This window comes from Lytechinus pictus, chromosome 7 (assembly GCF_037042905.1).
Source record: "Lytechinus pictus isolate F3 Inbred chromosome 7, Lp3.0, whole genome shotgun sequence".
Lineage (NCBI taxonomy): Eukaryota > Metazoa > Echinodermata > Echinoidea > Temnopleuroida > Toxopneustidae > Lytechinus > Lytechinus pictus.
Window position 1 is genome coordinate 15523871 of NC_087251.1, and position 16679 is coordinate 15540549.

General features: G+C 35.1%; 1 protein-coding gene across 1 annotated transcript; it reads right to left on the reverse strand.

The window, feature by feature from the left end:
* Positions 1 to 1542: 1542 nt before the first annotated feature.
* Positions 1543 to 15815, reverse strand: LOC129264888 (uncharacterized). The gene is made up of 6 exons (XM_054902844.2): positions 15008 to 15815; positions 7551 to 7582; positions 6702 to 6849; positions 5759 to 5851; positions 4737 to 4869; positions 1543 to 4234 (listed from the first exon to the last, which is right to left on the reverse strand). Exons 2-6 carry the CDS (start codon positions 7567 to 7569, stop codon positions 3665 to 3667), a joined length of 963 nt encoding a protein of 320 aa, XP_054758819.1. The 5' UTR covers positions 7570 to 7582; positions 15008 to 15815; the 3' UTR covers positions 1543 to 3664.
* Between the last annotated feature and the right edge of the window lie 864 nt (positions 15816 to 16679).

Sequence of the window (16679 nt, forward strand, 5' to 3'; positions counted from 1 at the left end):
AGCATGAGCGGGAATTATTTATATATACTACTCTCTAAAGACACTGAGTAAATTAATTTTACCCAATATTGGGTAGAAAGGGAACATGAATGATTGCCGAGTATTTTTTTTACCCCATATTTTGCTATTTCAACGCAACATTGCGTAAAATCTACAAAATATTGGATATCGTTTTACCCAACCAACATGCATGTTCCCATTTTACCCAATATTGGGTAAACCTTTTTTTAGAGTGTATAACCTGAAAAATTGATACTTTTAGGACTGTTGGTAGGAATTTCATTTTAAAAGATTTATGTTTCTCACTTAACAAATAATGCGAGCACAGAACGCGAAAGCCTGAATTTTTTTACATTTAGACTTTAAAAATTTGACATTTTAGGCACTTCTGCATCATGAAAAGGATGCGTATCGCACGAAAGAGCGCTCCGCTGAAATATATTTTGTACGGAATATTTAAAGCGCCATGTAATGCTGATGAACCTAATATGTATCTCATTAGATAGACAATGCGATCCTGAGGTCATCTGTAGGGCACGCGCGTTCCAAATTTTCGGGGGAAATGGGGTATACAGTCATGTAAGAGCTCACTTGGGCGATCCCGAAAAGCATTGATATATATGGGTTTTTTTTAGAATTTTTGTCCGGAAATTATTTTATAAAGGAAGCTTATAACGTTCCCAGAAGAATTCTGAATTTTAGGCGGTAATTTTGCTAACTTTCCATCTAACTACTGATAGTAAGGGTTTTTATTAAGCTGGTTTACCTTTCAAAAGCCGCAAAAAATCCCTAACCCATCCTAAAGGGGGTTATCTCTAAGAATCTGGAACAATAAATGCGTATGGAGTTGACTGCCCGAGGGGGGGGGGGGGCGGTAGCAGATCCCATCAACTTATTAATGTATATGAGACTCTTGATTACAATTTATGAAAAAAATAATTGATGTCATAACTAATGATATTGTAAAGAGAGACTATTGTTTCACACTAATGATATCATTCATTCATTCATAACCGGTATGACATCCCCAACATGAGAGAAATGGTAACATATAGCGCTTAACGAGAAACATTATAGTGCGTAACGAGAACCTGGATATGAAACCCGATATTCATAAAACTTCAAGGAATTTCACAATTCAGAAATGTACTAAAGTATCGTTATGAAAATTCATAATGACCGTCAGAATGTGAGATGAGGGTCACTTCGGTTGAAATGTTGTTTATTCATAATATCATGCGCCCGGAATATGCTTAAGGTCTTTATATTAATATTGGGGTTAGTACTCATAACAATTAATACGGAAATGAGGGTCCAATTCAGAAAAATACCCTCATTACTATACGATTTGCTGGACATATTTCTTTTTTTAATAATAAAAAACGACCTGCATTGAAATGGTCCGACTCTTGAAACTAACACCGATGTTGATATAGGCCATCATAAAACCCGAATGCAAAATCCACTGTGCTAAGGATTCCCTGAATTGTTTTACACTGAACCATTCAAACGAATATGAATGAGTCAGAGGATGCAATGAGGTATAATGACTTCACCGTAGATTGGTGCACTTTATTATATCCAATCAATAATAATCTGACTATTAAATTACAATCCACCACATGAAATGGACATTTTGATACTTGCATTGCATAATATACATCTAGAAACATAATCTGAATATAGCTTGACTTTTTATTTTAAAAAAATAAACAAAGCACAAAATACATTATTACTGTTTGCCAATGAAACACGGTCTACACGAAATAATTGTCAATTGCTACTTTTTTTTAAAATCAGTACATACATGAACATATGATTTCAACATAGAGATGGAAGAACTTTGCTGACAAACATTATTATGTCTATGAAAACATTATGAACATACTCCTTTAACAATAAATTCACATCGATAATTTGCATAAATCGTGATGAAAATCAATTCTTTGAGATAATAATCACGTGACACAGAGGAAACGTGAACACAGTCATGACGACCTAAGATGGAGAGATAAAGAGAGACAGGAAGAGATGTCGATATGATGTTGTCTAACTATATCAACAAAACTTACAATGTTAGATGTCAACTGGACATAAGAATACCTTTTGAATTTCTGTTATATTTACCAACTTATATTCACCAACTTACAAATTGGCAAGGATATAGGAAAGACAAAATAAGCAATAAATTATTATTAATATATTCATTTGTCTGATGCCCACCCTGTACCGTGATACGTGGACGATATTCGATTTGATTTCTAGTATGTCTAAAGACATCAACTTGTGAAAAAGGGATTATGACAGGCACCATTAAACTTTTACAAATTATTTGTAGAACAAAATACATACTCAATCAACCAAATCGAAACGAAATATCAAAACAAAAACAATCTGAGAATAGGAAGTATAGTCATGTGTTCTTTTCAGGAAAAAAAAAAATTATCAGATATTTACATTTATAGATGAACATTCAGTAAGACAGTTGCTTCAAAACATTTTTAAGCGGGATGTTTGCATCAAATTTCACAGGGAACTTCATCGCGGCGCAAACGAGTACAAATGTGATATTCAGTTGGGTGCCGACTGCCACTATACACCATAAGGTTTCGTTGCGGCATGGAGCTTAATGGAATGCGGAGTAATGATCATACCTCTATTGTATAGTTGCTTACCCTATAAACTCATTCTTCAGTGAACTTTAAATAAAGTATATGATATGATAAATAATTCTCAATGATCCGAATCAATAAGATGGGCGGTTAAAATCAAGTTAAGTTAGCTAAGAGATAACGTTTCGGACTCCGACACATTAATGGCAAAGGTTCAGGTGTCAGGGGTGGCAAAACGGATGAGAAGTCTACATAGAAAAAAAAATCTTCCCACAATCCTTTATGAAAGCCTCCATTATTTTGCAAAACTAGTCTACCATCAATGTCAACTAAACTTCGAAGACAATTAAGGATTCAGTCATTTAATAGAAGTTTACTATTAGGTTATGTGAGACTATACTTAGAAGGCATCAAGGAACTCCGTTTTGCACTTTCCTTTCAATTTTTGTGTAAAAAATATCACAAATAACAAAAAATGATTACCTGGTAATAAATAAGCATATTTCGACACACATATACCTAAATTCTTTCAATATAATCATTTCTAGACATGAAATTTCACTCAAAATTATTCCGAACATCGGTGGTATAATATCCTTATGTTAGATTAAAAGATTTTTCTCAAAACCCATAACGATCTGTAAATTTAAAATCTGCTTGTAAGATATGAGTAACATTGATTATCAACACAATACGATTACCATAGATATACAGTCGGGTTGCTTGCAGTAGACATTCTGTCAAATTCTGTCTGCTATCAAAAACAAAGACAACCTTGAATTGATTACATTCCCGAATAACATAAATACATAGTGTTATAAATGACACTTAGACACAATGACACAGACAAGGACGAATGATCAATGCCTCGACGGTTTCTCGGAATGGATACATTGCTGCGTCAGCACCATCAATGAAAACTGCTTGGAAAAAATAGGACGTTGGGCAGTCACAGTCGCATCCATCTTTCCACGGGAGACTTCCATGGAAGGAATCAGTTCGTGTGCATCCAGGCACAAAGTTAACAGCCAAATTAAATTGGCAAATGGAGATCATGATACGAATTGACGTTTTTGCCAGAGCAATCTATTGCCAGTGCCCCACCCACTGCTTTGGTCCGGTTTATCATCAGAGTCATTCTGGTAATCCATCCTCGACATCGGAAGTGATGCAGCCGACCGTGCACCCATCGAATTTGAGTACCCGCTCTCGTAAAAGTCCACGATCGCCTGGTTCCGAGAACGGAACGACCGACGTAAGGTATTTTCCCGACTCTGCTGCATTCCCGATCCGGGCATGGTACCTCCGCCGAAAACCGAGAAGTCGACATTCGGATCGTTGTGGGGACCCGACACCGTGTTCATGTGGCTGTTCGACCTCGAGCGATTCACCTGGTTGCCGTTGTCGATATCCGCTGTCAGGTCGGGTTCACCCCAAGTGTGTTTCATATCAAGAATCGAGATCTGCGTTGATTCCGTGGGCGATGACGGAGGAAGTGACGGTTTGGTTGAGGCATTTGACTTGGATGAATGTCGGCGCTCTGGGGGTAGCATTTCAAGATTGGGTGGCCGTGGAGGAGCACCATTTGACATCCGATAAGGGTATCCATTATTATCCGATATCTGAAATGTATTATACAGAATATTCAAAAATAAATCTCAACCGGGAGGAAAATGGTTTTCTTTACTTAAAACAAAAAATTCAAAAATATATCAACGCTCAACGCTCTAGGGAGTATGTTGACATATTTTTTGTATATATTGGCAAGCCACTCTTACATGAGGAGTTATGTATTAATTGATAATTGTGTTTTGAATGCATCTCTATAAAAGACCAGCAGACCAACGGACTGGTGAATCATTTCCAATCCTCATGAAACAAAATTTACACACATGAAACTTTGGGAACGTAATGGTCCATATTATAATGAAAATCTAAAGAGATGATGAATAAGAAATGCGTTAAATTGTTATAAGATCAACTAAATTCTAAATGATTTTATCTCCGAAAGTACATGCTTTGATATTACTTTATATATCTTCAAGTATTCACTGAAGAAAGTAATGACTGATGCGAATTAAATATCATCATTATTATTATTCTTAATGATGTGAATATACTTACGACTTCGTCGTCATCTTCTTTGTAGGCTGGATTCCTCATGGCAATAGACCCTTTTCGACTCCTGCTCTCTTCAAAGAGTATCTGATCAATCTCGCCGAGGTCGTTTCTTGCATCAGGTCCTTCCGGGTCATTCCTACATTGCATGTTGAATGTGTGAAAGATGGAAAGGGAAGGGTTGGAACAGAGAGAGAAGAAATACAAAGTTGTGAAGGTCGACAATAAAAGATTTCGGAACAAAATCGTAAAATTTATGTACAAAAAACGTTATCATCGATCACCTGATCTGTTTATTATTTATGATTTACCTTTGCATTATCAGCCCCCACTGTCCCCCCCCCACCCCCACTTGTAAAACTGTCCAAGACCAGACATGCTGCACTCATTTTTTTCTGTTAAGAGGGTCATCCAAGCAAGTCGTAAATTATATGACAAATTAACTTCGACGATGTCGGGTACAGTTTTGTTCTTTTCACGAAATCGGTCCTGTTAAATCCCCCTTTTTTTTTTTGGGGGGGGGGGGATAATTATAGACCAATGTCTGCTAGGAGGCGTAATCTCTGAGGATGTTATACCTTCTCCGCATGCAGAGACGCTAATTCATTATTGAGCAAATGTCATGGAACCGTTTCATGGTACTTTAATTTCTATCGATATATTGAAATAATAAGCGCAGTATTGCTTAAGATAACAATTCTTTTGTCAAATTTCTAGGGTCCACCAATTTCAACAAACAAGATAAACAACAGCGGCCAAAGTCAACTTTCTTAGGTCAAGGTGATGCCTGTTGAAGTCCTGCGATCATTCAAGAACATGGTTAATCTTTGGGCTACATATTATCTGTTCTAACATAGCAAACATAATGTTTACATCGTATATGTTCATTTTAATGTTTAAGGATCACGTGAAGAAAAAAATATAAAAAGTTAATTGATAATTCACGGTTGCATTTATACCCTACTATATTATAATATATACTTTCTTTATTTTTGCCTCTTTTGTTGTATCGACGTGGAGCCACTCACCAATCTACAGGTCTGAATATTCTGTCCCGAGGTTCAACTGGATGTTTCTTTGACTTTTTCTCATGTCTCGTTTTAGTTTGATCGTCATCCCTCCTGATAGAAAAAATAAAAGAAAGTAAGAATGTTGAATCAATGTTAGGTATATTTGCAGACGGGTTCCTGAACATGGAAAATTTTGAAGATACTCATTGCTCTAAGTCTAATGAGTATATCAGAAAACATTAGCCATATCCCACAGAAAGCTTGGAATTACTGATCAGGCAATGTTAATATACCGACCAGGTAGTAGATCACTCACTTTACCTAAAATCATTGGCGTAACACGGGTAGAAACATTGAAGGGTTGTTTTGGATACGGTGTACTATTTGCACTAACATGTGCAAAAGTAGCCTCAAATCTAGTTTCCGAACTAGTGATTAAAAATAAGCAAATCCGCCAAGGGTAAATCAATATTATGCTTGCATTAAAACACCTTCTAAGTGTGGAAATGTTTTGGGCAGCCCCCCCCCCTAAAAAAAAGGAACAAAATCCAAGACGGGAAGGGTAAAATATCAAACTTTGGATAAAAAAAAATAAGGACCTACTTTGAATACAAATGAGTATTACCCCCTCTCTCTCCTTATCTTTCCCTATCTTCTCCTCTATACCCATCTCCTCTTTCTCTATCTACCTCTTTACCAATCTCTCTTTCCTTCAGCCCTTTCCCATTTCCTTTCAACTCAAGAGACTAGACCCAGTTCTCATCTACTTCCTTGAACTTATTTCCATTAAACCAGATCAGGAAACTATAGAGGAACGCCTCTGAACAGATTCCCAGAACCACTTCATGTAAAGTGGTCTTGTTGCTATGGGAACACTCTAAGCGGAGCATCCACTAAACTGGTTTCCAACTAGTTTAAGGAAGGAGATGAGAACGGGGTAATAGATGAGCCCATGGCTTACTTGGAGTTTCGATAATAGATGCACCCGACAACGCAGAGCATGATGATGACGAGAAGGAAGAGTGTTCCTGCGACCGCCCCGACGATGATGATGATGGTATCGGTGCTGAGTCCACCGCTCGGTGCAACCGTTGTAGGCTGATTATTACCTACATGATCAGATGATAGTATTTATAAAATATATCATTCCAACAGCAACCGCTGGTACAGATAAGGCATTACAAAATAATTAGAAGTGCAACAAATATCCACTGTCTGACATTGCATAATTTTATGCCATTGCTGTACTTACACTTTGAAGTTTATTTATAACTTAGATGATTGAAATCACGTTTACTCTTCTTTTTCTATTTCATATTTTCTGTTTTCTTGCTTTATGTCATACATTTATATTGCATGTCTCTATAAGGTCTCCCTTTACGGTACCTCTCGATTGTTATACCCTGTTCTTTTCTATGATCATACAGTGCTAAATTCTCACTTTAAAAGGCTTTATACAGCTTTGGGATCATTATTTTTAGGCCCATCTTTCTTTTTTTTTCTTCAATTTAGAATGGGGGTATAGGGTAGTTTGAAATTGACAAAGTGATGTAAAGATAATCTCTTTTTACACACCTGCTTTTAACTCACCTTTCTTCTTTCTTTTTCCTTTCTCCTTCTTTTTTCTTTATCATTTTTTTATCACACTTAAAAAATCATACACCACCCATGCAGTGCCACCCCTACTTCAGAACATTGATTTTCAATGAGCATTTTTACTTTGATGTGTTGTGTACAAACATACTTGCAAATTACGGTATTTTTTGTATTTCAACATGGTTTGGTACGACGTCTAATGTTTTCAACTTACCAGTTTCTTGTGTTGCCATTTGTAGAAGAGACCTATGTTAACAAAACAAAAGAACATATCATGACCGTAGAATGTTGTTACTCGAATGAAATTGAAAATGTTAGGATGATAAAATGTTGAAATCATGGGGTCGTCTAGAAAGGACTACTTTATTGGAGAGATGCCCTCTGCCAACCATGTATACATTTGGTGTATAGGCCTATGACTCCTTCATTACTGTGTACATATACATTATTATGTTCACATCTGTTGCAACCTGCAGTACTGTACATAAAACAGGAAATAGATCAAATAAAATCAGAGCTTCTTTGATGCAGATCATGATGTGTTTCTGTATCAGCTTTATGCCACCACATTATGTTGGCAAAGTTCCGCATTTATTAGATGTTGTTGAATTTGCAGACAATTGAATTAATGACCTCATGATCCGTATTGTAAATGGAGGAAATATTATCTTTTTACAGAAAATTGAAATATAAGTACGTGTATGAATTCTAAAATTAATATAATTTCTTCTCTTATTTGACAAATTTAACTCACTGTTATATGCTTCAGTGCGGAAAGAAAGAACGAAAGTGGCTTCGAACTTTATAATCATATCTGACAAATTTATAGTATTCTTACTCAGAGTTTGTCGAAAAGGAAAGTGAATGGGTGTGTTTATGCTTTCCTTGCGAAGAGAGGATCAGCGTTTTCAAACGCTTTTTCAGAAAGCCCATCGCAAAAGTGACATTTATTGAGTAAAAAACCCCAAAACAATCATTGATCAACGGTAAGTTGAATACACATATTTGAAATGAAAATAAGAAACACTTACTCTCATTATGTACATGAAATTACCACAAATATTTGCCGTTGAACGCTATGATCTCCATGATAAACATATATATAAAGCCAAAAAACGAATCTAAAAGGACTAAATTACATGATGTGCTCTCTTGATCTTCAAAAGATAAATTTAGAGAAACGCCTTATATCTTTCACCCTATACCCTTCCCCTATTTATTAGAATGCTATGACGACTCTGAGGTGTCACAAAAGGGAAAGATCAGACCTTAATGCCTGATTATGAAAATTCCGTCCTCCCCGCCCCCACAAAAATGAAGAAAATAAATCATCTACATACTATATTGTATTAAAAAAAAAGACAAATATTTACATCTTTTCCATTTTCCCTATATACTTGTTTTTATAAAAGAGGTGACGAATTCAAATTTTCATCATAATAGTAGACCGGTAGGATTGCGGCTGAAGAATATTAAAAGAAAATTAAACCTTTGAAACAAGATAGCTTGTGTGAAAACAGAAAAATCAAAGAAACAGATCAACAAAAGTTTGAGAAAAAATGAATAAATAATAAGAAATTTATGAGCCTTTGAAGTTTAAAGATCATTATTGTAATGTAAATGCTCCAGTTGGCAATGCGACAAATATGTGTGATGTCACATGTGAACAACTTTCCCAATACTTTTATATGTATTTCACTTAAATTGCCGTTTTTATCACTTCTATCGGTAGATCATGTATTCTTTCTAAAGGAGGGCATGTAATACAGATTTTCAAAGAATACATGTACATTATGCATAAAGAGTTTGTATCACCACAAGAAAGAACAAAAATAGACAATTTGGGGGAATTTTATAGTCCATCAAAGGGAAAGTTGTTCACATGTGACATCACATATCTTTGTCGCATTGCCAATAGGGGGATCTCCAAATTCTCCATAGCATTATAGTGATCGCAATATTCAAATGCTCATAACTTTTTCATTATTTGTCTGATTTTTCTCAAATTTTCTTTGATCTTATTCTTTGATTTTTCTCTTTCCACACAAGCCCACTTGTTCCAAAGGTTTCATTCCCGTTTAATAGAAATATTCATATACAACAGTTTACCATTCATTATCAAGATTTACAGGATTCTACACACATGAAGCTTCCCACAGAAATATTGAATGCTTCATAGTACACTACCTTATTTTTTCTAAAATACCGAAGAAGGCCTAACAAGTTTTGTTGTTGTTGATCGCGTTGGTGTCAATGATAGCGAAGTGGTAGTGAATAAGAATGGAATGCCTGTTTTCATTACGTGCATATTCCAAATATTTCATTCAAAATAATATTGCTGAATGCCTTTTCATAGTATTCAATAGAGGATCTGGGTAAGTACAGGAAATCTTAGAGATTACAGACTTCAAAACACAACTTATGAATTGAAAAAGATGTGGGGGAAATTAAGTTGAATCCCGTAAAAATTTCGGCGTTTTGAATATGAGTTTAGATGATTCAACATTCTGTAATTCCGGTTATTGAATAATGCAGTTTCATTATACATTTTTGGATTACAATGTAATCATAAAAAGTTTTGTAGGTGTTCACTTTGCTCATATAATGTACAGTACATGTATGTAGGACCATATTGTACAGAAAAGACATTGATTTAGACAAATTCGACTCTCTTCTATTTCACCTGTGTTCTAATTTTTTTGAAACGAATTCGTAAAATAAATATACTCTTTAAACATTTCAAATAAGTTGAATAATACTTCAACAACAAGCACTGCCGAGTATGCCCTTTACCGTGAATGGAATACGTACATCTCTTTTCTTGTCGTTATATCTGCTTTAGATCACAAACATGGAATCCTTGAGTGAAAGGCAAATAGAATCAGAGAGAGAGAGAGAGAGAGAGGGGGGGGGTGGTGAAAGTGCTGACGTCATTTTGTTTGGGGGGAGGGGTAATTCCACATCATGATCAACAACTTGCTATGCAGAACCTTATTACTTTTTTTCGAAGTCGTCCAAGTCGGACATTTAAAAGTCAATAAACAGAGTGATCATTCTGTCATTATAATATACATACATGTATCTGTCATGCCATGTTCAAGTTATATATATATATATATATATATACATACATATATATATATATATATATATATATATATATATATATATATATATATATATATAAAACTTGAACATGGCAGAATCACTTAAGTTATTAATTCATGTTTAAAAATCTGTTGTTAATGATTAATCTATATATTTGGGAGTATCATCGACCTCACAGAATGTATATTTTTAGGGTAAGGTAATCTTGCCTTCTGTTGCATCTATACATAAACGCTATCTTCGATAAATCGACATTTTTAGAATCTACGGTATTTACATCGGCAATCGAATTCGGGTTATTTTTAATAACAAGAATGGTCATCAAAAGCTAATTTATGAAAAGTGCATCAAATGTAAAATGTAATTGCATTTAATGAACTAATGATCATTTTTGCATATTCGATAGTAATAATATAGGCCAATGCACAATCTCAATCCTCGAAGAATTAAATATTTGGCGAAACACTCTTGTTTTCACGCGTGTGTTGTTCTCTCAAATTGACAAAATCTTTGTCGATCTGCAAACAATACGAGGGCGTGTTCGATCAATGTTTTGTCAATGTCCACAAACCGCAAACATTCCACAAAAGATAAATTAAATTTGACTTGTTTCCATGGTTATAAAAGAGTGACACGACAAAATATAATTGTTTGCTTAAAAATAAATAGCTTATAGACATATTCACGCCTTTTACAATGATAACATCATCATGGAGTTTAACATGAGATCGCACATTATTTGTCATCAGCTTAGAGATTTTCTTTAAAAAAAACACCAACACTATCACGTATGGAACCTGAATGTGTTCCATATCCATACTACAGAATTACGAAACAATTGATTTGATTTGATTTGATTTGATTTCCACATTCCAATAACAAAAGTATTTAAAAGTATAAATAATATATTTTAGATCTACAGGAGTTAATGTGAACAGATTCTAAGACCAAAATACGACCCAGAAGAGAAATAGGATACTTCAGTGATAGGATATAATGAAGTATAAATTTATTATTGCAAAATGATTATTACAGATAAATTTCCTGCATGATGTCCTGCATGATAATAGTGAATGCAACGAATTTGTTCTGTGCATGATCACAAAAGACATTATTCAAACCATGTATGATACAAACTCAAAATGATTTCATAATAATTAGGGCTTTTTTAAATACTTTATAGCAGTACCGTGTCATGTAAGTAATGATGCAAATACGATTTCAGGTACGGTGTATTGTAGGTCTTTATAGTTCTTAAGGTAAATAATTCCTGGAATTTCGGGAAAGAAACATCCATACGTTTAAATTATACTTATAGGCTTGTATAATCCTAAAAATGAATCGAACTCTCTTTTTGTGTGGTATAATTATAAAAGGAAAAGTCGCTCGCCAATTCCGCACCTATAAGCAGATGGTTGGGGTTACGTTACACTCAATGTCTTCCATAATTTTGTGAAGTATTGAATTATAATTTGAAGTATATATTTTGAAGCACATAATTGCATAGCCACACCCCAACACATATTTTCCTTAAATATGAGCCCTATTATAGTTCATTTTCCTCTTGACTTGCTTAACATTGTCTTTCTATTAGCAGTTTCAGAATGTACTTTTTATTTTATTTATTTAATTATTTATCTTTTTCGACAGACATAATTTGTTGCATCGATTCTTGTTTTATTGAGCACATGGCTTATGTTGCAATTCATGAATTTACAAACTAGACATGATTATTCTTTTCCCAATATTAAATTGATGAGATGTGGCACAATTTGTGTGGAAGTGATGACCTTCTCTCTGTCATTGTTTTTGATCAAACTTCTTTAAGGTTACCCTGGATCTGCCCCCTATTCAGTTATGTAAAATATCATTATAAATTCAATATTGTTGCTTATTTAGAAACAAATCTAATAAGCAAAGACTATCGAACAAGTGCGATAAAGTACATGATAAACCACAATGCACTATACCCAGAAAAATGTCGAATACAATGCTTGTTGTAATTGTCAATTGACAATAAGAACGCACCGAGTTAGACTGTATAAAATGCAAAATAATATCAATTCATCCGAGCGTTCGTTACCTTTATCCTGCTTTGGCGAAATGCATTGTAATATTGATGACGAAATTCATAATACTGACGAGAACAAGAAATTGACTTCTTTCTGATAATTCACCGGTATTGTAAGTCTTATCAAAATCATTTTCTTAATCATAATAATCAACATCATTCAATCATTACGCTGTTGTAAGTATTGTGGAATGACTTATCTATAGATTTACCAACAATATCATATCATTTCACTTTTTCCTCTCTGCATTCTATTTCCCGCATCATTAACAAAATGACCTATTTATTACAGTCATCGACTTTTAATGGAGTTCAAATGGAGTTGAAGTTATATATCGCTGCTTTTAGAATATATATTTAAAAAAAACATAAAAATGTGAATTGTGTTCAAACAATTATATCTGTTATATTTGTTTTTTCCAATTCATGGGATTTTAATAAATCAACTTCTGAGGGTTTCCATTGCTAAAAATAAACATGGGAGTTTATGGTAAACCATGTTCACGATATTATGCTAAGTCTCCCGCTATTTCTCCATTTTCATTGTGTTTGGAGGTAAACTACTGAGCCAGTGTAAACTCAATATAAAAAAAATCTTCAAGAATCTTCACTCTAAAAACAAATCAGTCAAAAATGACTACTTAATAGGGTCAGCTGGGTGCAACTGTTATTCTAGTCATATTTGACTATTTTCTAGTCGTATTTTACTAGAACAGAGTTATTTCTAACTAGAATATAATATTATGTCAAAAATGTGAATAGCATATCAGTTACACCCAGCTGACTACTTGTCTTGTCAATTTCACTGAATTTGTTTTAAGAGTGTACGATATGCAGGTGATAGTATGCATGCTATCGTTCCTTTCAGATGGTGTTCCCGAAATTGCAACTCTCTTTTATATGGATGGAATAATAAAGTAATCAATATAATCGATAGCATTCAACAAACTGTGCTAGAATAAAGTGACGGTAGGTAGGCCTATATTGAGAAATATATTGGGTTGGAAAATCCAGGGAATATGTCCCTGGACGAATGTGATTGTAATCTACTTTGTAAGAGGGAAAAGTGATTGGATGAATGTGTATGTAAATTTAGTTTAACGATCCCTATAATTGGCGTAAAGGCGAATAGGACCCACCGTTTGAAAGTTTTGAAAGATGGTGTACATGTATGTACAAAAACAATAACACTTCTTATCCGAGGAGGGTAATTCGTGGGCATCACGTATATAAAGTGTGCTGAATCTACCTATTACATAATAGTTTCCAAGACATTTGCTCCGGCGAAAATTGCTCTGCTGCAAATCCCACACATTCCTGGATAGCCTAACCCTAAACTTAACATTATAACCATATCGCAACCCTAACCCTATATCTTAGATGAAATAAAGCACGGAGCAATTATTGTCGCCGGAGCAAATGTTGTGTCACTGTCACCACATAATAATCACCATTATCCACGAGCATACAGGTGAGGGTTGGGAGTGCCCACATCCCATAAAAATGTTCACAAAAGTAACTTTTGTGTGAACTTATTGTATTTAATTTCAAAAACATATTCTTTTGATCTAATTTATTCTGGTCAATTATCTCCAAAAAAAATCAGAACGATTGTCACGTGCAGTAATAATGATAGTGCGGCTTCTCCTGATGACGACGACGATGATGATAATACACGTAATGATGATGATCATCATCATGATACTACTACTACTGCTGCTATACTACTACTACTATTACTATTACTACTACTACTACTACTACTACTACTACTATAATAATAATAATAATTAAAAAAAAATAATAATAATCATCATCATCATCATAATAATAATATAATGAAAGGGATAGTGATAGGCCTAATTATCATGCATAATCAACAATAAACATGTGGTTTTAACAATGGCAACGATAGCAGCAGCAGCAAAAGTGCATTAGTAGTATAGGCCTATAGTAGTACATTACAAGTAGTAGTAGTAGTAGTAGTATAGTATAGTAGTAGTAGCAGCAGCAGCAGCAGTAGTAGTAGTAGTAGTAGTAATAGTAGTAGTAGTATATAGTAGTAGTAGTAGTAGTAGTAGTAGTAGTAGTAGTAGTAGTAGTAGTAGTAGTAGTAGTAGAAGTAGTAGTAGTAATAGTATTATTATTATTATTAGTAGTAGTAGTAGTAGTATAGTAGCAGCAGCAGCAGCATGTAGTAGTAGTAGTAGTAGTAGTAGTAGTAGTAGTAGTAGTAGTAGTAGTAGTAGTAGTAGTAGTAGTAGTAGTAGTAGTAGTAGCAGTAGTAGTAGTAGTATAGTAGTGTAGGCATATCTATGCTACTTTAGAAGTAGTAGTAAGAACCCAGAGTAAGAATATTGAACGTACAGGCTAATGGGAAGTTTACACGTTGGAAAATATATTGCACATAATGATCCGATTATTCACATTAATGAAAAAGTGAATACATGAATATTGTACATTGAAATGGTACAAGAATAGAGTGTACTTACAATTATTTATCCCGCTCACTGAAGCCCAAGTTTCGCAGTCCTTTCGGGTGCTCAGCCAAGGCAACACTAAAGATGTGCCGCCTAGAATTTATCCTTAATTGGTAGTAAGGACGAAAGACGTCACCGGTTCCAAAAAAATTCGTCACCAAAAGAATAAAATATATCGCAAGTTCAGCCCCTCCCTCTTTTACTTGTGTGCGTTCAATTTTGTTTTATCAAAAGTAAGTTGAACAAAACAGTGTCTGTGTATATACACACGTCCACTTTGCTGTGACATAAATTATAATGAATAATATTATTCCTCTGGTGACGTCTGATCAATGTGTACGAACTAAACTTTGCCGAATCGCATGTGTGTTTATGAGGGAGGGAAATCTCACCGACCGGGTATGAATAGAACTTTTTGGGCGTACCCCGTTCAGGATTTACTGGACCTGAACGTATCTCTTTTCAGTATAGGTACACGTTGGACGAGGGGGAAAGGGAGAGAAACTCTGCCCTATTGTCATGCAGATTGACTGGTAAACTATAGGATGGGCGACATGGGCCCTCTTCACCTCGCCCCGATATCCTCAAATTGCATTTTGCAAAGTTTACTTTGAAGATCAGTCCTTTTAAAAAGTAGAACGCCTCCGGGGTCCGAGAAAGGAGGAGTTCAGCCCGATCGAGTATTACTCTAGTCCGTGCAGGCGCAATCGCTCATTCATAAAAGTTGATCTATATTTCGACCATTTTAATCCTAGAAAATGAAACAAGACGTATATGTCATCCAATCGAACAATAATCAACGGAGATGGTTTTAGCTTTCATGGACGGGGGGGGGGGGTAGGGCCCTCAAAATAGAAAACAATTAAGTAAAAGGGTTTGGGGACTTCACTAGTTATTGCATTGTCCCATCATTATCTGAACATAATTTCCTTGAAACATAGGCCTATAGTGGTGAATAAGTATTCATTTGACTTCACATAATACAAAACAACCTGTATTTCAAACGAGTCGGTCTTTAATCCTCGGTTCAGTCGACTTCACATTTTGGAAAAAAAGAGTATTGAACTCCGTCGTAATTTGTGTAAACTAAGGACATAATTTATACTATATAAAATAACTCTAACTCAATAATACGTTATTTCTAAGGTGACAAAAGATATCGACTGAATGATAAAATAATCAATAATGGATAAAACATAAGTTTACTAACTAGAATACTACGTCATAATATAAACTTAAAATGGTTTGTGACATGAATAAACACTTCAGGGTGATATAAATTAAGTTTAGCTGCTGTTTGAAATGAGAATGAAAGCACACGTGTACAGGCGCGTATCCAGGATTTTGCACCGGGGGGGGGGGGGGGCGACCTAATTTTGGCGCCCCTGTGAACTTTTCGGAAAATGCCCCCCCCCCCCCGCGCCAGGCAAACATAGCTGCCATAAGTGCCTGATGAAGCTAGTTGCCCATCCGAAGGTAGAAGCGGCGTGGTCTGCCGATGGTAGGATCATGGCTGCCCTGAAGACCACCAGAGATGGTGTGACTGTGAAAAAGCCCTTTTTCACCTTGTCACAGGTAGACTCTCTGTAGACTGTAGGTGACACTATTTATTACTTTTCTGACTGTGTTCTGTTGCTGGTCTCCAATTGTTTAACAGTAACTTTAACCTTTTTACCCATCCAGT

Bases quoted from the DNA above. Each gene is read 5' to 3' on its own strand.
- LOC129264888 (XM_054902844.2), bottom strand. The intron at 5,852-6,701 runs GTAAGCCATGGG...TTTTTCTATCAG, and splicing joins ATCTATTATCGAAACTCCAA to GAGGGATGACGATCAAACTA. The intron at 4,235-4,736 runs GTAAGTATATTC...AATACATTTCAG, and splicing joins AAGAAGATGACGACGAAGTC to ATATCGGATAATAATGGATA.